We start from the raw sequence: 26,475 nt of genomic DNA, 5'->3' as shown, positions 1-26,475 counted from the left end.
GTTGTCGTAATGTTTGCATCGTTTTACATTAGTCGTTACATAAACTTTTATATATGAAAATGTGCACAATTTCATGTAGAATAGAACAGAAGAGATAGCTCATGGTTGTAGCTTTATCAGTTTTGAAATATTTTCACATAAATCACGATAACTGCCCAAATTTCAACCTTCGGTCAACTTTAACTCGACCGAAATGGTAAAAACGCAATTGTAAGCTAAAACTCTTACATTCTAGTAATATTCAATCGTTTACCTTCATTTTGCAATAAATTGGAAGTCTCTAGCACAATATTTCGATTTATGGTGAATTTTTGAAAAACATTTTCCTTACGCTCTTGCGCAGTAACTCGCCCGAACATCTCAGAAATTCTTTCGTCTCGTTGTCGTAATATTTGCACCGTTTTATATTAGTCATTACATAAAGTTTTATATATGAAAATGTGCGCAATTTCATGTACAATACAACAGAAAATAACTCAAGGTTGTAGCTTTTATCAGTTTTGAAATATTTTCATATAAATCACGATAAATAGAAAAATTCGACTTTTCGGTCAACTTTAACTCGACCGAAATAGTCGAAAAACTGCAATTGTAAGCTAAAACACTCACAGTCTAGTAATATTCAATCAATTAGCTTCATTTTTCAACAAACAGGAAGTCTCTAGCACAATATTTCGATTTATGGTGAATTTTTGAAAAAAAAAAAAAAAAATTATGTCCGCACGTTACGAATTCATGCATCATTTTGTGATAATATTTTCTCTGTGTTGCTTTGATCGTTTTACAATTTGTTATATACCAAAATCATCTCAATTTAGTGAACAATACAACTAAAAAAATTAACTCATTAGCTTTAACCGTTGTGCTTACAGCGATTTGTATACAATTATATGTTTTTTTTTCGCTGTCATATATTCCAATATTTATATATGATAATGATATTTTTTCATTTCTGATGGTTGCATACTAAACTTCAGGCAATGACAAAAAAGGAGCCAAAAATGAACTCTTAATCTTAAAAACTAAGCGTGCTGTGATTTTTGAAAAAAACTTTTTCCGCTTCGGGCGCTTAACTCACCGAACGCCGCCGGCATACGGGAGACGTTTTTGTAAATAGAGGCTCGGCGTTTAAGGGTTAACTTTTGCTCTCGTTTTGACTTTAGCTGTGACTGCTTTAAATGATGATGGCTGAATCTCATAGCAGAAAGTGTGATCCGTATAGCCATTCAGGGCATGGCAGAATGTATGGGTGCTTTTTAACCTCTGAACATAGATCATCATTATTTTTGTTGTACAGGGTCAGGATTGCACACTTTCTCAGTAAAAGGTTATAAGGACAATTGACCAGTGCATCTCATTGTGATTGTGGTCATGGCTGCTGTTAGCCCAGCAGTAGGCATAGAAAACCAAAAGTCACTGACAGAGCAGGAAATATGACAAAAATTTTTGTTTCATGAATGAAAGTGGTGAAGCTGTAGTCTGACAGTGAAAATGATGAAGTGATGAAAACAGATATATATTGCAGGGCATAAGGGGTTTGGATAATGATAATGTTGGTGATCCTAAGTTTCAGCAAGAACAACACAGTAATGATGAAAGTGAACAAAAATGCAATATAAAGCAGAAACGATAGCAAAACTGAGCAATTTACAGGAAGGAGGCCTTCGTTGATGTGATAGACACAGTCACTTATGCTCATTTTGCAGTGATATAGGTGTTGTGTATTGGCAGGCATCAGCTAGAGCATAACAGAATGACAGTTGAATTGAAGATAGTGATTTTATTGGAATGGTGGGAGTGATTTAATTGAGTGATGATAGTTGAGAATTAAAACATTTTGAGATATTTATGGATAATAAAATTGTGCCAGCCATGGTTGATGAAATGAACAATTATTTTGGACAGCATATTGCTTGGCTATGATGAAAGCATGGGCGCATCTGGGCCTTAGGGAAATGACAGTGTTCCTGCGATCACATTACTAATGCCTCTGGTATCAAAACATTGTGCAAGGGATTACTGGTCAGCTGACTTACTCCAGGCTTCCAAAAACTTATACCATGTAATTGGTACCAGAACATATATAGATTTATCCATTTTATGGACACAAATTTGAGAGACCCCTTCTGGAAAATAAGAAACATGGAAATTAGAGAACATTTTAGAATGTATTTTTGTCCCTTAGAAAAGCATGTGATTGATGAGAGCCTAGTTCAAAGGCACATTGTAAATTTGGTATCTAATGAAAGTCTTGGCAAATGCTGCAAGAAACTTAGGTTTTGTACATATTTATAACTGTAATAAAATCATTGCCACCTGTTTCAGGTTATTTGTCCTTCCTTTACTAGAATACTGTTCTCTGGTTTAGCTGTCTGCATCTGCCAGAGATTTACTGTACCTCTTTTTAGATAGAGTGGCGTATGGTGGTAGGTTACTGTTTCCTAACATTAGCAGTTATTACTTGGATCATGATCAGATGGTCTCTTGCTTGTCAGTTTTTCATAATTTATATTTTAACAGAAATCTTTCACGTTCACAATTGATTCCTGATCCCTTTTCCTGCCAAGAGCAACCAGATTTGCTGAACAGCAGTACCAATATGCAGTGAATGTGCCTTGAACTTCTCAGTTCCAGATGTCCTTTATTTCTCTCACTGTTGGACTGTGGAACAGTCTCCCTTAGGATATTATGCAAATGGAACCTCAAAATGTTAAGATGCAGTGCAGTGTTATCCTAAAACAATTTTCCTTGAATATATATATATATATATATATATATATATATCCTATATATATATATATATATATAATTGAGGATATTATGCAAATGGAACCTCAAAATGTTAACCCATTCAACGATGCAGCCACTGGAGTCAATGGGTCCATGCTATCCAGTGGTAAATCACAATAAATTTTCCTTCTCCATATATAGATATATGAATTTGATATATGATTGTATATAAATCATATAAAAAATATATATATATATATATATATATATATATATATATATATATATATATATATATATATATATATATATATATATACATATAAATTTGTAATTTTATTTAAGTGACTTACCAAGCAATTACATAGCCAACAGCTTCCTACCACAGCAGACCAAAAATTCAAAATTTCACGGTGGCGCCACCATCGCTAGTGTAGGTGACAGGGTCCCGCCCACTATCGGGGCTGTCAGGTACAACTCAGTGAGAAACAGAAATTTGTTTTCTGCTGGCTTTCGATCAACATCATCGGTTTTAGGGCAGTACCTTGCGTAATTTGTTGGACTGGTTTCCTGTTACTGATGATGTACTTAGATTTTGTGTAGGCTTTTTTTCACTATTTGTCATGTCAAATTCGTTCTTCTAGCGTTCGGTTTTGTACTGAGGTATGTAAAACTAGATTAAGTAAGATTACGTATGTTTCTCATACTAAATGTATTAAATGTAGGGGGCAAGATTGTAATGGGAAGATTACTCATCAATAATGTCAGGATTGGGATGCACAGCAGTGGAAGGTTAATTGGTCTTATTCCGATAAACTTGATAAAGACAGGAAGAGGAAGGCTGCCCTTAGAGCAGAGCATAGTGCTAGCTTAGAGGCTACTCCTATGCCTTCAGTGGCTGAGGGTAGTGCTGTTTCTTCTCCACTTATCCTTTCTGTTTCTCCCAGCTTGAGTCCTCCTACTGATTTACCACATACTCCTTTACCACCTTCCCATGCTTCTGATCTCAACACCATTGGCAGTCTCATATCTAAGGTTGATAAGAAGTTGGAGTTCTTGGCCAGTATGGTCATGAATGTAGGTTTATCATTTAAGGCTTTTGTCGATAAAGCTTCTGTTCCAGGTCTTTGTGCTACCAGTGTCAGTGTTCCCAGTGCTATTAAAGTGCAGAGTGAGAGTGTTGTGTTTTCTGAAGAAGCGGCTGTCCGTCCTACCAGTGCTCCTAGATGAAGGTCCCTGTCCCATTCCCCCATACTGGGGAGAAGACATACCAAAGGTCGAAGGGAGGCTGGTAGGATTTGCCCACGGACAGTTGTCCCCTCCATCGAGCCTGTTGCACATTCCCAGGTGTCGACTGACCGCCACTGGAAAATTGTCTCTTTTAGTGCGCATCGTATGTTTGACTCAGAAGATTCGTCATTGGATGGAAGGGGTCATCGGCGTCCGTCTTCCGTTTCTCGTCCTCTGAAGAGGCATTCTGCAGCTGCGGACAGATCTCCTCCTCTCCCCGTTAAGAGGCTTAAGGAAGTCAGTATTGGTCCTCAACCTTCCTGCACTTTTGCTGATCTGCCTCCTTCGTCGACCCAGATTCGGCAGTCAGCCTAGGACAGTCTGGAGTCTCTTGGCTATGAAGATTGCCTGGTCTCGTCTCTTGAGCGCTCTCATAATATGCGCTTGCCGCCTCAGCCCAAGCGCTCTCACGCGCCTACCTCCTCACGAACGCTTGGCGCCAGCTGCTCAGTCTCACGCATCTGCGCTTGCTCATTTGGCGCCAGCTTCCGCTCGCTTGGCGCCAACTTTGGACCACTCGACTCCTTCTAAGCACCCGGCATCATCGCCGCCTATCCCTCTTTCGTTGCCTCATGAGGATTCGTCTTTGGCCTCGATTAAGCGCCAACTGGATGATTTGATGACCTTCTTGAAGAAGAGGACGGTACCTAAGTCCAAAGAGTCAGTTCTGTCTCCTATTTCGTCAGAGAAGGAAGAAGCGGACCATGATTTGGCACCTTCCTTGGCTTATTAGAGTCTCATCAGGTTCCTGTTAATGAACTTCCCAGACTTTTGCCAGCCCTCTCCTCCAGATTCCCCACCTCTACATTTTTGATGAGGAAGCAAGCCTCTAACTCTTGCCTCCCTAGCATGTCCTCTCCTCTTCTTCAGAAAGAGCGTTGAAAGAGGTCGATGAGTGGTTGATTTCAAAGGGGACTGCTGGCAAGGCTACTTTTGCTTTTCCTCCTTCGAAGATTCTAAAGAGGAGGCACAGATTTTATGCCACTGGGGAAGGTTCTTCCTTGGGAGTTTCTGCCTCCTCTCAGGGGAACTTCTCCAGTTTGGTTGACGCATCGCATTGTACTGCTTTCGTCTTCTCCTCTCCTGAACTGGATCATCTAGTGCGAAATATCTTCAAGATTTTGGAGATTTATAGTTTCCTTGATTGGACATAGGGGGCTTTGGCACGGAAAATTGAAGACTGTCAGCCCTTGCAGAGAACTTTGCTTCGGACTGGCTTAATGTTCTGTCTTGTGCAGACAAGGCAGTGAGGGACGGTTCGGCTGAACTTGCATCGTTATATGCAATGGGCTCGTTGAAGAAGCAGGAGCTGTGGTGCTCCTTTGCTACTAAAGTAGTGACCAACATCTAGAAGTGGGCACTTATGTTCGCTCCGCTTGACAAGTCTTACCTCTTTCCCCAGGACACCGTTAAAGAAGTTCTTTCTGCTCTGCAGAAAAAATTGACTCATGATCATCTGGTCCAACCATCGAAGCATCCCAAGGTAGCTCCTGCAGTCGTTTCCAAGACTTTTTCACCTTTGCAGCCTCAGCCCTTTTGTGGAGGAAGACCCAGAACCCAGTCCAGACCTCGCTCGAACCTTCGTCCACCAGCAAAGTCATTTAAGAAGTCCTCGGCCAAACTGGTCATCAGCAAATAAGACCTGTGTCCTGCATGCCCCAGTAGGTGCCAGGTTGCGCCTTTTTTGGGAGGAATGGAGTCGCAGGGGTGCAGAACCTTGGATAGTGCAGGTTCTGAAGACAGGCTACTCCATTCCTTTCAAACAGAAGCCTCAGCTTTCAAAGTCGCCGGTCACTGTGACGGCTTACTTGGCAGGTTCCCAGAAGTTTTCAGCCCCTGCTCAAGTGGTGGATTCTCTCCTTCGCAAAGGAGCGGTGGAGGAAGTTGTAGACCAGTCATCGGAAGGGTTCTGCAATGGGCTTTTCCTTGTCCCCAAGGTTTCCAGGGGCTGGAGACCCTTTGGATATCAGCACTCCGAATTTGTCTGTGGCAAAACCAAGTTACACATGGAGACAAACTGGTCTGTCATGTCCTCTCTCCATCAGGACGACTGGATGGTCTCCCTGGACATGCAGGATGCACATTTTCATGTCCCCATCCACTTGCACTCGTGGAAGTTCCTGAGGTTCATCTTTCGAGGCCAGGTTCTCCAGTTTCGGGCGCTGTGGTTCGGCCTGGCCACAGCCCCAAAAGTTTTTACCCAAACTCTCACTCCCCTCAGCAAGTGGCTTCATCTTCTCGGGATCAGCGTGTCCTTATACCTGGACAGTTGGCTTCTCCGCTCTCTGTCAGAGGAGCAGTGCACAAAGGACTTTAATGGAGCCTGTGCCTAACCAAGGAGTAAGACATCTTGATCAGTGTACAGAAGTCCCAAATGACTCCATCTAAGAGCATTCTTTATTTCGGGATGACTCTGAGCTTTTGAGGATTTTGGCTCCTCCCTCCCCCTGCCCCCAAGAGGGTCCAATCTTGTCTCTGGACCAGGGTTGGTGATTTTTTTATTTAAAAAATTTAAAAATTCCGAATTTTTCTATTTAAATCAAATTTTTAATTTAAATCAGATGTTTTTTGTTTTTTTATTAATCGGCATAAAAATACTGTAATTGGAAAGATATATATATATATATATATATATATATATATATATATATATATATATATATATATATATATATATATATATATATATATATATATATATATATATATATATATATATATATATATATATATATATATATATATATATATATATATGTATAAAAATGACCAAAAAGTAAGTTTTAAATAACTTAATGTATAGATGTATATATATATTTATATATATATATATATATATATATATATATATATATATATATATATATATATATATATATATATAATATATATATATATATATATATATATATATATATATATATATATATATATATATATATATATATATATATATATATATATATATATATATATAATATATATTCTATACATTAGTTTAAAACACATTTTGGAGGTTTTTTACAGAATGTTACATCATCTCTCACTAGGTTATTTTGGAGTTCTTACTTTTTTGCAAGTCATGTATGCCCTCACCAACAAACCTAACTTCCAATTTTCTCCAGGCATGGAACTAGCTGCTGACTGGTCAATGACTAATGACCTATAAGGGCTTTATAGCCCACGGGCTGAAATTTTTATGATATAAAAAATGAAAAGTCACACAAATTTAGTGTAGTCCAATGTGTAGAGAAAGAGTGTTAAAAGAATGAACCAAACTTTTTGCTGCATGTGGGCAAAGGGAAAGTGAAGAATATAGGTAAGGAACCCCTTATCAGACTTATTAACAGTCCTAGAATGACTCTTTCCTTTAGTTATAGTAATTTGATGGGGTGCTTTGTGCCCTGGCCAGCCTACTATTGTACATATAAAATATAGCTGCTACCTGTTTGCAAGTTAATCTGAATTTTACTCTTATCAAGTGAAGATGATAGTAAAATTCATGTTAATTCAAATAGGTAGGAGCTATATTTTACATGTAGTAGGCTGGCCAAGGCACAAACCACCCATCCAATTGCTGCATTTAAAGGAAAGAGAGTCCTTCTTAGGATGTACAGATAGTTTGATAATGGGTCCCTTACCCTGGATACTGCACTTAACCTTTGCCCATATGTACATGGTTGAAACTATTGTTGTGTTGTGCTTAAATATAATATAGTACTGGAGTTGACTAATTTATGTTTGTCAGTTTTCTCTTTGTTTTGTTTTTTTCATAATGTTAAGACATTATTTGTTTTATGTATTGTATCATCTAATTATCTTATTATTGTATCCTGTACGCTGTGGTCAATAAACTTATCTATCTATCTATCTATCTATCTACACAGGTGGATCCTATTTTATATTACTTTATACTGATTAATCTGGTGCAAGTTAAGTTCTTCCAGTTCACTATGCTCTTGCATTGTTTTCATAACATGCTGTAGCACAAGAAAACTTACTCTCAAACTCTGGAATAGGTCACAGTGATAGTTTTCTATTTTAATATGATATAGAATACTTTAGTGGTATATTTTGATCAGTGATTATTTAAATTTTTATTTCAGGAACTGGAGGAGTTATGGGCTTTTCGTGACTTGCTGTGCACCTTTTCAAGACAGTTAACAGGATGCTGTTCTTCAGAGCTGCTGCCACTGCTTGATCTTCCAGGCATTAAAATGGTACAGTATTTACACTTTAGTCTTACTTACCCAAACCATCTATTGGCTGCTAAGTGTTTTGACAGTGAAACCCATCACATTGACTACTTCAAGTGCATTGCTCCCTTTCTGGACATGTGCATGGAAAAAAAAAAAAAAATCCAGCCGCCATAAACATCCAGGTTCCCAAGTCCCTCTAGCAGAAAAGGGTCATACCAGTTGTCCAGTTGTGACTGCCAGTCTGAACAGATTTGTTGGTTTTGTTCTGCAGAACTAGGGGTTTTGTTCTGCAGAACTAACCAGTTCATCTTTTCCTTAATTGACTTTTCCCCTTAATTAATTTTTTTTTAACTTTCAGCCTGTTTTCCTTCATTGTCTTGCCATGGTGACAGTTTTGCTTAATTATTTTAATCTTTTGTCTCCTTGGCAATAAGTGCATGAAGTGTGGCTTATTTATTGGACAAATATACCCCCTCAAAACAAACTAAAACAAATTAAGAACGAAGTTAAAAAGTGGCATTCTTCTACCCAAAAGCAAAGAATTAATGAGGTTATTTTAACAAGACTCAGAATAGGACACTCCAGACTCACACATGGTCATCTGATGTCAACTCCGCACACAAACCCAATAACTTGTGAAAGATGTAACATCCCAATAACAATCAAACATATCTTGATTGACTGTCTCAGATGGCATCATGAAAGAAAGACTTATTTACACAACAAATCAATAAAGGATATTCTAGTAGAAGGTAATAACTTTTCAATTAATAATAACATTCTTTTCTTAAACAAAATTAAATTGATAAGTAAAATATAATCTTCCCCCTTTTTTCCCTCTTTTTTTTCTCTTGATTTTTAATTTTTTTTTTTTCCTAATTCCCCCTTTTTTTATTATTTATTTATTTATTTAACTACTTCATCTTTTATGTACTCTTTTCCCAGCACGAGAAGAACCCTAAAAGAGTTCAGAGGTCTGGTTAAACAAATCATTTATAACTAACTTTCAAATGAATATCATACTACTACTACTGCTGCTACTACTTGGTCTCCTTTTAATTTTGAACAGCTATTCATTTCACCTGCTATTCATATATAGGAATGGGTCCTTTTTATGCCAATTTCATCTCAGTACTGCAATTAAAATTATCATAGATAGCTTAGTGGCTCATTAATTTTCTGCTTAGGGGAGTTCTCTGACCTTTACTTAGCTTAGTTCACGTTTTTTCTTTTATGTTCATATCAGTCAGTCGCAGACTACATTATTAGTTTTGGATATTTACGTAGTGTTGAAGGGTTTCCCTGTTTGGAGTAAATCATTGTTACAGTCCATGTTCTTGGCATATCATTTAAGCTTTCCAATAATTGATTGTCTAGCATGAGGAGGAAACTTCTTGTATTACGTAGTTTGTAAGGACAGGTCCAAGTCCCATTGGCAGCTGTATCATTGTAGAAATCATTACTGTACAAGTGCCCCAAGAGCTTAGGAAAGTGCTCATCCTCTGCTGATCGCTGAATTTCGAGGAATTATCGATATTTAGTTTTTCACAGTTTTGGACTGGTATATGTGTAAATAAACAAGTCCTGAAATATTGCTAAAAAAAAAATTTTATTTTTTATTTTTTACATTTTTGTCCTCTGCATTTACCGGCATTTGAGCGGCATTGAGCGAAAAATTGTCGCAAACTTTCTGTATGACTTTTTAGGTGGAAGTGAGAAATATATTTTACTTCCTACTAAAATACACATTATCTATGATAAAAACTGGCTCTCTCTCTCAAAAAATATAATACCAGAGTAAATATGTATTTGTGTATCTTGATATCGCCCTGTGAGCAACATTGTGTGACAAATTGTCGTACAATGTCTGTATGACTTGCCAATTCTGGATAGTAGAAAGTGAGAAATTTACTTAAGTATCCTACTAAAACTACCCATTTTCTACAATAAGAGCTTGTTCATTCTCTGAAAAAATATCAAACAAAATATCAAGAAAAGTAAATATATATCTACGTATCTCGATATTTTGAATTTGTTATCACAGATATACCATGCCAACTAGTGTACATAAAATATTTTATATTTTTTGACATATTTTTATTGCGTATTTTCGGAATTATGAAATTATATAAATAGGTAACAGCTCTAAACAGAACGTCAGGATTCACCAATAAACCATCTCGATTGTGTGTGTGGTTCTGGTTCAAGCGATATCCTAGTGCTTTGTGATGCATTTCCTTTTGGATTTTTTTTACCATGTACTGCATTCAGGCAATTCCATTGTCATAAGCAAGAGAAGTACCACCCTTATAAGGGAGAAATTTGGATGATTACATCTTGTAAGTTTGTTGTTACAAGAGAGGGACGAAGCAAACAGGAATTGTTTCACCTGGGATAGCAACAACACCAGAACACCCATATCTAAGTAAGGGATTTGTTTTCCTGTATTAGTGATATTCTAATTAGTGATTACTATTTTTCATAATATTATTATAATAATTATATAAGAAAACAAAGCTTGATTTTACTGCAGTGAGTTGTCTGACTCGTGACTTGTGTAGGCTTGGTTGTTCAGTGTTTGTTTACTTTATCCCCCCAGTTGTTTGTTTATTTACCTCTCCAATATCTGAATGGAAAACATGTACAGTGGTAGCATATATAGGCTATGTAGAAAATTTATATTGATAGCATATACTTTCTTAGGTTATGAAGAAAACTTTAGGGTGAGTGTAAAACAATGGGAACAAACCTTTCCTAGAATATCATGTCCTGGCCTAACCTCATTAAGGCATTTATTTTTATAATTTATATATTACGAAAAAAATTTTGCACTGATAGCATATAGCCTACTATTTTTTTTATAGGTGGCAGATACTGTACTATTTTTTATAGATTATGGAGAAAACATTATATTGATAGCATATAATAATGAATTTTTGTTATGAAGGCAATGTATTAATGGTGTCTCTACGCAATACCCGGCACGTTAGTGTTGTGTAATTGCAGATTTATTAGTCTGCGCTCTGCCCCAATCAGTGCCTTCAAAATTTTCAAGTTTCAGCTTCTTGAGGCCTATTGGCCCTGGGTTAAAAAAGTTATATCTTAGTTTAACCAGGCAACTGAGCTGGTTAACAGCTCTCCTAGGGCTGGCCCGAAGGATTAGATTTATATTATGTGGCTAAGAACCAACTGGTTACCTAGTAATGGGACCTACAGCTTATTATGGAATCCAAACCACATTATGACAAGAAATGAATTTCTATCACCAGAAATAAATTCCTCTAATTCTTCATTGGCCGCTCGGAGAGTCGAATGCTGGGCCAACAGGGTGCTAGCCGAAAGCTCTACCCACCCCGCCAATGAAGAACTAATTGGCCCTGGGAAATGGGTAATAGAGTGCTGTGTATGTGTTAGTTTTACCACAAAAATGTTATCTAACCAACCTCCAACCGTTGTGCCAGTGACCCTGGCACCTAACAATACCTGTGCTCCACATTGTCTTTACTTTATCCAATACCAATCGAACCGTTCCGATGCTGAGTCTACTATACAATCTTTCGGTGCAGCCTTCTCCGACGAGGAAATTAACACTGCATATACAAAATGCAAAGACCTGATATCAGATACCATTCTCCAGGAGCGATCCACGAAAAGCTTATCCTCTCTTAAGAAAGTATCATATATCACAGTGGCTAAGGACCTGCCCAGTGGAAATCTACGCTGATGACCCTTACAATCTGCCTCCAAAGGGGCCTGCTGATCTAAGCCTACCTGCAGTGTACCATACGGCTGAAAATTCCTTTCTAAAAGCAAAATCCCTCACAGAAAAAATTGACAAAACCTCAGAAAAAACTGAGGAAGCACAAGACCAATTTTCACAGATCTGGGACATGATCAGAGGATTACAGGAATCACTCGACAGACTTAAAACTGTGGAAACAAATAACAGTCTTTCATGGATCTGGGGTGTGATCAAAGGAGTGCAGGAATCATTAGACAATTGCACAGCAAGCCACCAGATTCCTTTGAATGAGGTATCTATAATTTCCTCGCCTCCCAACAACACAAGAGAAGTGAGGGTGCGACGTGAAGTCAAGATGACTATACCCTCCCATGAGGGATCTGCCCTCTCCCCCTCGGATGAAGCGTCCACATCACTTGTAGACCTATCAGAGAGGACCGACGAACCCCCAACCTCCTCAGTGCCTCCGGTGAAAGATACATCTTCAGCAACGATCACCAGCCCTCTTGAGTCTTCCGACCCTATCTCTCCCCCAACCCCATCATGGATGAAGATGTGATTGATCATGAGGGGACTGGGGGCTGGCAGACACAAACAAGTAGAAAAAAGAAAAGAATGTCTTGATTGTTTGCTGAACTGAAGCCCAACATTCGTGAATCACATAGCCCGAAACCTGAGAGGAGATGTCACGCGCTGATTCACAATTTATGGTCGTCGGTGAAGCTAGACGCCATAGTAGAGAGAGTCAAGTTTCTCACAGGCTCTGATCCTCTTATCTCCCACGAACTCCCATACAAATTTAAACATAAAGTAGCCTACAGGATTACCTGCCTATTTCACCACCTAGATGTTCTTAAAGGCGAGAATTTCGGTCCTAACATCAGTCTCAAGATACAACCTAATCTGGGACCAACCTCCCCCCAGTGAACTTACTGACACCCCAAGTAGGAGTTCAGGCGCAGACTCGCCTTCTACCACAAGTGCCAGCCATCCTCCCAAGCCAAGTGAATGCCCACCCCCGCTGGCCAACCCCTATCCATGCAAATGATCAACTCATTCATTTCCCATCTTCGTGAGTTGCCATGGATACACTAGATATAATCTCTTGGAATATTTTTGGCCTCAAGCAGAACATTCCTATCTTAAACATGTTCTGCAAAAACCTCAAAGGCATCATTGCATTACAAGAAACACTGCTCTGGCCTCATGGCCTTGCCATGTGCTATTCACTGCATGAAGACTTCAGAGCTTTCTCGACCTGATCATCGATGCAAGTTACAGATCACATCAGAGCCTGTTGCCCAAAAGGGGATGGTCTTTCTTTCCTGTGGCACAAATCACTAGACAATATGTTGAATGTGTTGACCTATAGGAGTGATAGATTGCTGGGGCTTCAGGTGACAGTAGGGGACTCCTAAGATCCTAATAATTAATGTTTATATGCCCTGGGAAAAGAACAATAATTTTGATCAATACTGCATGATCCTAGGTGAGTTACACAGTGTTATTCACGATTCTACTGCTGATCATATTTGTATAATTGGTGACCTTAATTCTCACCCCACAAAACAATTTTATAACGAACTTACTCGCATCTGTCAAAATCACACTCTCCGAATTAGCGATGTAATGCTCCTCCCTCCATCCTCCTATACCTACGTAAAGAACAGAACGGACAGTTACAACCTCCTGGCTGGACTACTGCATCACGTCCCCTCAACTTCATGATTCTGTTGTGACCTGCAACATTTGCTACTACCTTGCAGTGGGCTATGATCACAACCCCTTACAGGTGTCATTCAGTACCCCATCCCTTCCTACCATGAACCCCCTAACCTAACACCCCCCTGCTGGTAACTGAGATTTTAAAAACCAACAGAAAACCAGATCCTTTAGGGAAACCATGGAAACCAGGCTGCGGTCAATAGCTCAACCGGCAGATGTCTTACTGTGCACTAACTCAAAATGTAGAAACGATCATCACAGGAGAGAGCTGAAAGAATTCTGTTCAAATATAATTTCCGCTATGCTTACCTCTGGCAGGGATACCTGTAGATCTCGTCAACGCAACTCTTGTAATGTACCTGGATGGAATGACTTGGTTAAAGATCTTTATACACATTCACAAGAAATGTTCCTACTGCGGAGGCAAAATGGTAGCCTGAGGGAAGGACACTTTGCACTGCTAATGAGGCAGGCAAGAGAGCAGTTCAAACTTGCCCTTAAGCATTGCAGACTGAATGAAAAGCAACTAAAGAGCTGATGCAATGTCTAGAAAATTAGAATCTGGCAATTACCCCCGTCTTTGGAAGGACACTCAAATCCCTATATCCCAAAACTAAAAAGCTATCACAGAGAGTAGGAGAAGCCGTCGGTGACAAGGCTATCGCAAGAATGTGAGGCGATCACTTCAGCACTATCCTGAATTGCATAAACAATCAAGACCCCCGCAGGGATGTAAATAACCTCCTTGCTGATAATATTCAGTTTCGTTTTGCTGATCGTATTACAGCAGGTAACATCAGCAGTGCCATAAACAACCTATCTAATAATAAATTGCCCAGCTGCGATGGTCTGCCTGCTGAAGCTTTCAAATTCTGCCATCTGATAATTTACATTCTGCTAGCTGCTCTATTCAATGCGTGCATAATTCACCAGTTTCTCCCAGACTCCCTACTCTTAGTTCACTTAATACCATTCATAAAAAACAAGTTAAAGGATGCAGCTGCCCCTGGCAATTATCGCCTGATTGCAATAACTACAATTGTGTCGAAGATACTTCAGTCTGTCTTTCTAGTGAGACTTCTCCCCTTTTCTACACACTACTGACAACCAGTTTGGCTTTAAACCAAACCACTTAACCGACACCTGCATCTGCATCCTAAAAGAATTGCTGAACTATTACCTATCATCATCCTCTCCTGTTTTCCTATGTTTTGTAGATGTGAGAAATGCATTTGACAGAGTAAATTACCTGAAGCTCTTCCTGAAGCTGCACAAATGAGGCACACCTCTATCTAATTGGCATCTTATGTTGTTGGTTCTCCACACAGCAATTCTGTGTCAAATGGGGTAACGTATTGTCGTTCACCTCCGGCTCCCTAAACAGGCTCCGGCAAGGGGGCATTCTCTCTCCATACCTGTTTAACACATACACAGATGCCCTGAATGTCAAACTGAACCACTCCCAATCAGATGCACTATCAACGAAACAACAATAAATAACCTCTGTTATGCCGACAATATGGTTTTATGGTTCTTATTTCCCCATCAGTGCAAGGTCTCCAGTGACTCATTGACACCTGCCGCCAATATGCAAAAGAATTTTATATCCTATACAACGAGACCAAGACCCAGTGTATGTCGCTGCTCCCAAGATCACTTAAGCATACAGTAAACCCCCTGTATTCGCGGTCTCACAATTCGCGGACTCACATATTCACAGATTTCTCTGTGGAACGTATCTACCCATTATTTGCGGAAAAGCCGCCCATTCACGGTATTTTTCACTGAGAAATATTCGGTAATTACTGTATTTTCATCATATTTTCATGACTAAATGCACTTTTTGTGATAAAGCTATTAAAATACGCAGATAATGCTCAAGTTACGATAATTCGATTTTGCAATGAGGTAAGCAATTAATACCAGTAGACAATATTATTTATAAAATATTTTAAAATTTCATGCAGGCACAGGCAGCAGCATAATCAGGCAGTGAGAGCGACCAAATTACAAGAGACAACTTTTCCTCCATCTCTGTTATCCCATCTTCTAGTTAAAAAAGTAAAAGAGAATGATAAAAGTGTTGTTAGTAATGTTATACTCTTGAGTAAATGTGTACAGCCATAAACAACCAACCGTGAAACTGTTGTTTTGCTTGTAACCGAATCTGATAACAACAGCCGTTTTGCATGTATTTCAACCGACATACGTTAATAAACAATTAACATAGCTTAAGTAAAATAGAACTGATATATTTTTACATTATACCCTAATTCAATATGAATAAAAGATCGTCAAGGAAATATACTGCTAAATTTAAGCTGCAAGTTATAGCTGAAGCTGAGAAAACAATGTTCAAGCTGCTAGTGACTATACTGTAATTTATTGTGCATCAGTAACATGGATGAAACTCAATCGTAATTAAAATTGGAGAGAAAGTATTTTAATCAAAACTAATGGGCATAAAAGAACATTACTGTTATTTTTACAACGATAAACAATAAATACGTAAAGCTTGTATTATGATGAATTCAAGTGAAAGTAGCGAACAGAATCTTGAATTTTTTTTTTACACAAAACAAGCGTCCCCAAACGGCCATTGTCATCTATTAACAAAAAAATAGAGAAATTAATTTCACAACGTGACGTATTTTAGTTATATTTCAACTTAAAACCACTTCGTATAGCAAAAATAACCTTGCCCCATATAAATAAGATTCATTTACGCTAACTAGAAGCAAGAAAAGCGCTCTGAACTGAATTAAATACGGTGAAATAAAGACCACATAAACAATTTCCAAATCAAAACATTGATCGCTATGGCCACAATTTATAATAAAAAAGCAATATAAGAACATATACAATATTATTGGATACAGTGAATTAAGGCATAACATTTTAAAAGATGCATATTCGTTATGTTGACGTTTGTATAATATGATACGTGAACATAGAGTACAGTATAATGTAGGCTATGCTACCGTATATGTATACAAAGTACCATAGTGTAGGCTAAGCTAAATCTTGTTATTCAATTTCTCTTTGCACTGAATTATCATAAGTCACTTTGCATGAACCTTCAGAATTAGCTGATATTAACCCTTTAACGCCAAAGCCCTATTTTCAAAAACGTCTCCCGTATGCCGGCGGCCTCCAAGAGGTAGCGCCAAGTGGAAAAAAGTTTTTTCAAAAAATCACAGCGCTTAGTTTTCAAGATTGAGTTCATTTTTGGCTCCTTTTTTCTCATTGCCTGAAGTTTAGTATGCAACCATCAGAAATAAAAAAATATCATTATCATATATAAATATTGGAATATATGACAGCAAAAAAAAAAAACTTGTATATAATTGTATACAAATCGCTGTAAGGAAAAACAGTTGAAGCTAATGAGTTAATTTTTTTAGTTGTATTGTACACTAAATTGTGATGATTTTGGTATATAACAGATTGTAAAACGATTAAAGCAACACAGAGAAAATATTATCACAAAATGATGCATGAATTCGTAACACGGACATAAAAAAGTTTTTTTCAAAAATTCACCAAAAATCAAAATATTGTGCTAGAGACTTTCCAATTCTGCCAAAATAAAGGAAATTGATTGAATATTACTAGGCTGTAAGTTTTTTAGCTTACAATTGCATTTTTTAACCATTTTGATTGAGTTAAAGTTGACCGAAGGTTGATTTTTTCTATTTATCGTTATTTCGATGTAAATATAAAAACTGTGAAGAGCTAAAGGAATGATATATTTTTTGTTATATTCTACATGAAATTGCGCACATTTTGATGTATAACACTTGATGTAACGAATAATATGAAACGGCGAAAAAATTACGGCAAGCTGACGCAAGAAATGACAGGATTTTCAGCGGAGTCTCATACAAGGAGCTGAAGGAAAATTTTTTTTTTTTAAATTCACAAAAAATCTACATATTGTGCTAGAGACTTTCCGTTTGTTGCAAAATGAAGGTAAATGATTGATTGTTACTCAAATGTAATAATTATGGCTTACAGATGCGTTTTTCGATCATTTCTGTCGAAGTCAAAGTTGACCGAATGTTAAAATTTTGTCAGTTATTGTGATTTCAGCGAAAATTTTAAAAACTGTGAAGAGCTAAAGGAATGACATATTTTTTGTTGTATTCTACATGAAATTGCGCACATTTTGATGTATAACACTTTATGTAAAGAATAATATGAAACTGCGAAAAAATTACGGCAAGCTGATGCAAGAAATGACAGGATTTTCAGCGGAGTTCGCGCGTGCGGAGCGGAGGAAAAATTTTTTTTTTCAAAAATTCACCAAAATTCTAAATATTGTGCTAGAGACTTTCTGTTTGTTGCAAAATGAAGGTAAATGATTGATTGTTACTTGAATGTAATAATTATGGCTTACGGATGCGTTTTTCGATCATTTCGGTCAAGTCAAAGTTGACTGAATGGTAAAATTCACTTTGGTTGCTGGGTCCTTCTCCAGCATCCCAGTCTAAAACTCGCCTCACACGCTCACTTCCGACAGGCAGTATGCGCCTTTCACGGTCCTGATGCCTTTCTGACATATCTACAAACGTCCTGTTGCAGCACGAATACGCAAACACTCGCCAAAGTTCTGCAAAACACATCTGCGTCAAAATATCGCCCCCAAGAAGGTCCGACGCTGATGCTATCTGGCGTGAGTAGGAGGGAATTCGCGCATGCACGTCTGGGTGACGCTCAAAAACAACACAACACCTGGATCCGTGAACCCCCAGCATCCGCCAAGGCGCTTGATTTGAAATCTTCCGCAAACTAGGCCTATAATTATTTTTCCGCGAATATTTAAAAAAAGCATTTTCAGTCGACGTTTGCAACGTCCACTCGGCATTCAACAGACAATTTTTGACGACGTTTAAAACGTCCAACAGGCATTTAAGGGTTAATAATTGCTATACAGTGTATGTATAGAGTATACTTTATAGTGTAGGCTAGGCTATGTTACATGGTACGAATATCCTTGTTTTGGTATTTCTTACATTTTATCTAACAAATGATGTTTTTTTGGAACCTAACCCCATCATAAGTAGGATAATACCTGTATAAGCATTTTTAGTTTGTTTTGTGTCTGTTTGAACTATCAAAATAGGCAGTTCTAAGTGTTTTTAGAAGGGGTCTAAGTATTCGCGGGTTTTAGCTGTTCCAGGGGGGTGTGGTACGCATCCCCTGCGAATATGGGGGGTTTACTGTATTGCAGAACCACAAGTTTTCCTTGGAAATCATCGTCTGGAATTCATGGATGAATTTCTGTGTCGGGACTACTTTATACCACAGACGACCTAAAAGACACAGCAGACATAGAATAGAGGCATCGTAAACTATGTGCAACTGCAACATGATTGCAAGGAGGTTTGCCTTCTGTCACTGCTGACCGGCCAATGAAGAATTAGAGGAATTTATTTCTAGTGATAGAAATTCATTTCTCATTATAATGTGGTTCGGATTCCACAATAAGCTGTAGGTCCCGTTGCTAGGTAACCAGTTGGTTCTTAGCCACATAAAATAAGTCTAATCCTTCGGGCCAGCCCTAGGAGAGCTGTTAATCAGCTCAGTGGTCTGGTTAAACTAAGGCATACTTAACTTACAGTAGAGAGTGGACTTTCAGGAGTCAGCTCTTACTGGTGCAGTTTTCATTTCATGAAAGGCTGATAATATCTTTTCAGTTCTTCAGATTTGTTTATTTTTTCTCTCTTTTGTATGTGATTAATTTTAATGACTCAAGCACCCTTGAACCCTTTGATAATCCTTTGGTACAGTTGATGAAACCTGGCAAAAATGTCACCGGCAATTCCCCTCAAACAAATACTGTACTGATGGACAGGCCAATTTGGACTACAGTAAAAATAGGAGAGCAAATTCCCATAAATTAAAAATAATAAAACCTCAGGATACAGCTGACACTGAAAAACTGGAAGACCAATTTTTTCAGCAAATTATCAACAAATTTCTCTAAGATCCTCTTTATGTAAAATCATGGAGAAGATTGTAAATCCAAAACTGTTATGGTATTTAAAGAAGAGAGATATTATCACCTATCCAATGTGATTTCCATAGAATGCACTCAACCAATGATGTTCTGATTCTCCTAGTCTTCCATATGTGAAGCATTTACATCCAAGCAACATCATGTGACTTTTTACCTCAAAAAGGCATATGGCACTGCTTGGAAGTATGGTATACTTACATGAATCAGGTTTGAGAGGAGAATTGCCTTTGTTAATCCAGGTATTTTTGGCCTGTCAGTTTCTCCAAGTCAGAGTAAGCGATACCCTATCTGAGAGCAAATGCCAGGAAGGAGTTCCCAAAGGTAGTGTGCCGAGTGTGACACTATTTGCCTAAGCCATTAATAGTATATCCTCTGTTATCTCCCATGACATTTTATCTACACTTTTTGTTGATAACCTACCATATCACTTGCTGGACAAGGAATGGCAGTGATTTAAAGGAAACTTCAGCTGGTAGTAGATCAAATTATTCATTGGGCAGAACTGAAAGGTTTTAAATTTTCATCTAGTACAATTGTTATAGTGGACTTTTTATGCATTCATGGAATGCATCCATACCGAGATACTTCAAAAGCAACCCACTTTTTAGAGTTAACTTTTGACCATAGGATGACGTGGGTTCTTCATTTGAAAAACCTAAGATTCAGATGTCAAGATGCCTTGAATATATTGAAAGTACTGCCCCACACTTGTGGAGTGCTAATTGCCAAATGCCTGTGGAGTTATTTAAAGCACTCCTCTTCCCAAAACATAACTATGGTTGTGAATAAATGAATGAATAGTTTTTTGGCATCATGACTACCCAGATCATTGATGCCATTATAAAATCTTGAAAAACTACAAATGAATACATAGTCAGTTTAAAGTCATTTAGAGATCAGTGTAAAAAAAAATAAGGGGATGAAGACCAAACTCTGAGATAAAGCTAAAAATTCCACTGAAATAGTATATAGCATCGTCTCTGAGAACCCCTGCAAAGATTAATCAGCCATCCTCACCATGAGTCTCTGAGAGGTATCAATTCCTCAGATCCCCAAGACTGAGGCATTCAACCTTCAAATGCATCACAGTCAAGGGGCCAGGCAGTCTTTGTGAAAATGGTGGTAATCATTATCCATAAAATATATAAATTCCTCTAACTCTTCATCAGCCGGCCATGAATTGAACTCAGGCCCATCGTTAAATTAGAGTTCCTCGACCAACAAAGTGTATGTCTTGTGTGTAATTGGCATACTGTAATTCTGTTTCCCATCTCTTAGACATGTATCCATACTTCCAAGGAGAGATAACAGATGTAATTTCTTTAATGATTATGGAATTTATCAAGTTCCAGTGGTCTTGCCAGGTGCCTTGTATTAAAGCTTCAATTTGGGAGAAAATCTTTAAACAAAAGTGAGTTTCTCCTTGGGAGTAGCTCAGCTGCTGCGTATTTTGCTATTCCATCAGCTTCCTCATTGCTATGGACTCCCACATGTACTGAAACCCAGCAAATGTTATTTTCAATCCTCTGCTTTTAGTGATATGGATCCACTGTACAGCTTTTAAAACCAAAGGGTTGACAAGCACCAAGTGCTTGCAGAACACTTCTAGAGTCACAGAAAATAGTGAAATTGTCCTCATCCATAGTTGCTATTTTTTCAGTAGCTGTTGAAATGCCATACAACTCATGTAAAAATGAGGCTTCTTGAGGAAGTGCACTCCTACAATGAAACACATCGCTATAAACTCCGAATCCAATGCCAGCTTGAGATTTAGAGCCATTGGTTAAGACAAGATTAGAATCATGACGTTCCTCAGCATTAGCCGTAAAAATGCAACGGTCTTCAGCTTCCACTATATAGTATTACTGTATATTTAAAATTTTTGAATATTTACAAAAATCTACTTCTGGCAAATTTCATAAGGGTGTTATTGATATCTTGAAAGGAAGGACTCCATTACCAATTAAATTAAGATTCTTTAACAATTGTTTGGCTCTGAATCCATAAGGTTGTGGAGAGTTAGAATGTGTCTCATAATATCTAAAACACAATTCTTTATTAGCAGTGTTAAAAGCCAGAGGATTTGGAAGTCTTAGCAGCCCGTATCATTACTTGCTGAGGGAGAACTGGCAATGGAGATCTAGAGGGAGTTCCCCAGTATCTTCTAGGATCTTCAGCTGGCTATGGGTAGCTGATGAATTTATCTTGGAGCCATTTAAGACCTTAGATAAAACAAGTGATTTATATGACTTCAATAGTGTTTTACAATCTGCGCCCCGTGAAAAGTTAACCAAAATTGTAAAATGTTTAAAATGTCTAAACAATCAACCTTCAAATCCATGTCAATCTCTGGTCAAATAATAATCTCAAGAATCAAGTCTCCTGTACACAATAAATCCATTGACCACTAATATAGACTGTAGGATCTTGATGCACCCCTTTAATATTGCAAAAATGTTTTATGACCATTTTGCTCTAGCGTAAGATATAGAGAAGTCATCTACAAGAAGAGTATGAGGAATGTCAAGGGGAATACAGTGCATCACTGACTTACGGCGACACAACTTATGGCGGATTCAATCTTGTGGCACTGAAAAAGCGTTTTAACTTGATTTCGTATCAAGGTACGGCACCATAAGTGCCGTTGACAGCTCTAATGGCAAGAATAAGCACCAAGTTAATGGCGCTGTAACTTGATGCAACATTAAATTAAGGCAGCGATAACGGCGAAACATGACTTATGGCAGAAATCAACTTATGTTGTGGCACTGGAACAGATCCCCCACCGTAAGTCGATGAGTAACAGATGTTATCCTATTTACAGCAAGAGCACACAGCACACTCCCTTGGGGAAACCCATCTTCCTGACATTTTCTGTTAGATAAGGTCTAACAAATCTTAACCTGGAAGAAGTGATGTGCCAGAAAAGCTTGAATAAACTGTGATAATTCCCCTCTCAGTCCAGAATCATGAATAGTTTTAAGAATTCCATGTGTCCAGGCAGTGTTGTATGCCCTTTCAAGGTCAAAAAATACTGTGACTTGGTGTTGTTTTAGAAGTAAATGCTTAACAAATAGCAGACTCCAGACATATAAATACATTTGTTGTTGACTGCATCGTCTGAAAGCCACAGTGGGTCGGTGACAAAATTACCCTTTTTTCTAAGTACCATACCAGTACTGTATTCAGCTGACATCTTCTCCATGTCAATACAATTGGGCAATTACTTGCTGCTTAAATTTTGTCCTTGTATGGATTTAAAAATATAGACACTACCTTACTCATGAACCAGTTACATTCTGAATGGCTGTTCGTATCTTGATGTTCATAAGTTGGTTTTTAATATGTAGTGCATAATTTTTGTTTATATTTTTAATATGTAGTGCATAATTTTTGTTTATATTTTACATTCAAATTTTTCTCTGGGTGCCTATTCGGCTAGTAAGAATTTTTGCAAAGAACAGAAGAACATGAGGAAGAAGAACAACATGTTCCTTTAACCCCTTCCCTGATTATCCTGAGTATTCTTGTGATAAACTACTATGTATTCTTACAATCACGTTAATATTCGTTCATACTTTTAAAATATTCCTACTTATTTTGATCTTCCCAATTTAAGTCAGTCTGTGATGAAATCCCATTTTCTATATTTAGTAATTTTTTAAATCATGCAGTATTATAAGAATTACTTAGGACGCTAGAAAGGTAAAAAGAATGCTAAATTTTGAATGTTGCATAAAGCTAAATTTTCTTTCCTTTTTACCTTGCTAGCATCCAAAGTAATTCCTTATAATACTGCATGATTTAAAAAAATTTACATACTAAATATAGAAAATGGGACTCCATCACAGACTGAGTTAAACTGGGAAGATAGATATAAGTAGGAATATTTTATGAGTATGAACAAATATTCTCATAACTGTAAGAAGAATAAATGATAGTTAATCACGAGAATACTCGGGATAATCAGGGAAGGGGTTAAAGGAACAGGTTCTTCTGTTCTTTGCAAAATTTCTTACTAGCAGAACAGGCACTCAGAGCAAAATCTAAACTTATGGGTGGCAAAGGAGAGCGCTCCGAACACATTATAACTTGTGACCCTGTCTGTTCGTATCTCTGAAAGTTTGTAAGTAGGGTAGTGTCTGCTAAAATTATGTGCTTCAGCATTCCACGTGGAATCTCATCAGGGCTTGCAGCAGCATCATCATAAGTTGAAAAAGAGGAATCGTGTTCTCTTTCAGTAGAAGGTTGATCATATGACTCCAATGTGTTTATTGTAAAGTCTAAAAACGTTTGCTCTGATCTGTCAATAATGGTACTGTGGAATTGGTTTCAGACATGAGGACATAAGGGCAAAATTCAGCCAAAGCATCACTTACTTCTGAGGCAGTGTTATAAACTGATCCATTTACTTGTAATACAAGAGGTAGATTCGCTTTGAATTTCCCAGTATTTTTCTAATTTTCCTTCACACAGTAGATGGAGTGTTCTACTAATGATAGAGGTTACAAAAGATGACCAGGATTTAGGCTGGCAGCTTTTACTGCCAACAAAACTGGGCTTTGCATTTCGTGTATGTGATTGTATTTTCTTTTGTGCTGTCTGTGACATCTGATGAGTGACATTCTCATTTATCTATGTAATATGAAGAGAGTGACAACCACCAAGTAACTGTTTTGTTAAAAAGAATGCCAGCATCAGTGGAAATGATTTTTTACAAGGCCTTTTCAATTCTTATTACTATTCTCTTTTCTTCAACGCTGATATATGCTAAGAGCTTGCCGATGTACATAATCTGGAAAAGGAGAAAGGCAATAGTTCTGAATATAATCACATTTAATTTTGGTACAGCAAATGGAAGTTGAACATGGTGTGATATATCCGTAGTTTCAGGCTGCTGTCATACAGTAACTAAAATCTTGATGTCATTCTCAAGTGGCAGAGAGTCTTTGTAGCATCATTCTCGAGCGGTAAAGAATCTTTGTAGAAATTTTCTAAAGGTGTCAGTGTCTCTACCCTATCTTCAAGACAGGGTGGGTTCATTTTGGTTAGAATGGGCTCATCAGTCGCTAATGTTGCTGCTTTCTTTCAAAATCCAACCCATTCATCTTGGAAAGCCAGAGAACAGAGTTAGGAGGTTTGTTTTTATTGCAAATCTTGAAAATTCACTACTGGGATTAGAATATAAAATTTAGACCAAAGGCCAAGCACTGGGACCTATGAGGTCATTCAGCACTGAAAATGAAATCAAGAGTAAAAAGGTTTAAAAGGTGTAACGGAGGAAAACCTTGCAGTTGCACTATGCAGCAATTATTAGGTGAGGGTGGAAAGTAACATGGAAGAAAGATATTATGAACGGAGGTACAGTAAGACAAATGAAAGGGGTTGCAGCTAGGGGCTGAATGGACACTACAAAGAACCTTAAGTACTGTACTGTAATGCCTACAATGCACCACGTGAGTTGCACTGACGGCACTAACATCCCCCCCCCCCACAGGAATTCACTACTTGGGCATAGATTTTGGCCTATTTCAAAATCCTTTTAGCATACCAAACACTTGTATGTTCTGTCTGTGTTGGCTTTGTTCAGTGACTGCCTCTTCTAATTTATATTGCTTACAGTTACTGTCACTGGGTTTATGTATCATATTACAATTTATGCAAATCTTTTCATGTTTACAAACACAAGATGGGTGCCCAAACTTAAGGGGGCTAGCTACTTTGGGGTAAAAAAAAATAATTAAAAAACTTGTGAATTAAGGGTTGAAACTTAATATAGTATATAAAGATGCAAGTTATTGTTGTGTTTTTGTAGGAGTTTAAACGTCTCAAGTTATGACATCATAACATTATATTTACTATTTTTGTTGTAGCAGCCTTAATATTCCATCAGTGTAAATTAATTTTTTTCTCTGAATACTTCAAAAGTGCCTAAATGCTTCTTTATAGAAAGTTTTCCTTAATTATCTAAATGCTATATAGTGTGGCCACGTTATTATGCAAGCCACAATGACGTCGTATTCAGTTAGAGAGAATTTGTATTCAATTTCTTCCTGTATTTGGAAATATCTGAGCGTGACCATTCAGTTCCTAAGAAGTATCAGCAGAATGCCAGAGTTCCAATAAAATAGAGCACATATTAGATTTTCTATGAATAGTGATTGTGTGAAAAAGACTTTTGAGATAATGTTCCATAAAGTTTAAAGGGACTCGATGGGACTGGGTACTGTATAGAGTGAATCGCAGAGTGATTTGCTCTCCCTCTCACTTTCTGAGAGCAATTGAAGTCTCATTTACTGAGTAGCTGCCTGTATTCCTACAATCGTCACCATAACAACCAGAATTGCCAAAAAAAGCTGATTCCATACCATGATCACTTATTTTTACAGGGTAAAATGAGTACAGGCAGTCCCCGGTGTGGTGATAACCGAAAATCGCTGGTGATAAAAAGTGCCGATTTTTGGTTAATCGCTGATTGCCAATACCCAATTAACGGCGCCGATAAGCGGAAATCGTCAATTTTCAGCGCGGAAAATTGCCAATTTTTGTCGCTAGCCAAGCCCCATAAAACCGGATCGCTGTTAACCAAGCCCACCGTTAACCGGGAACTGCCTGTATTATGGTTGAGTAAATAGGGATGGTTTTCACTATGCAGCAGGCTGGCTGCACCTTATACCCTCGGTGCCCCGAAAACTGATCTGTTGTGTTTGCCATGTGATCCCTGGAATGCTTTAGGAAGAACTTGAGCTTTTTTTTTTTTTTTTTTT

At 37.8% G+C, this 26,475-nt stretch overlaps 1 protein-coding gene across 1 annotated transcript in view; it reads left to right on the top strand.

Moving 5' to 3' along the window:
* The window catches only part of LOC136830919 (uncharacterized), a 456,633-nt gene that overhangs the window by 416,162 nt on the left and 13,996 nt on the right, over positions 1-26,475 (top strand). Inside the window, 1 exon segment of the mRNA XM_067090890.1 lies at positions 8,127-8,240. Coding sequence (XP_066946991.1) covers positions 8,127-8,240 — 114 coding nt within the window.

This window comes from Macrobrachium rosenbergii, chromosome 47 (genome assembly GCF_040412425.1).
Source record: "Macrobrachium rosenbergii isolate ZJJX-2024 chromosome 47, ASM4041242v1, whole genome shotgun sequence".
Lineage (NCBI taxonomy): Eukaryota > Metazoa > Arthropoda > Malacostraca > Decapoda > Palaemonidae > Macrobrachium > Macrobrachium rosenbergii.
This window is presented reverse-complemented; position numbering and strand designations above follow the sequence as displayed.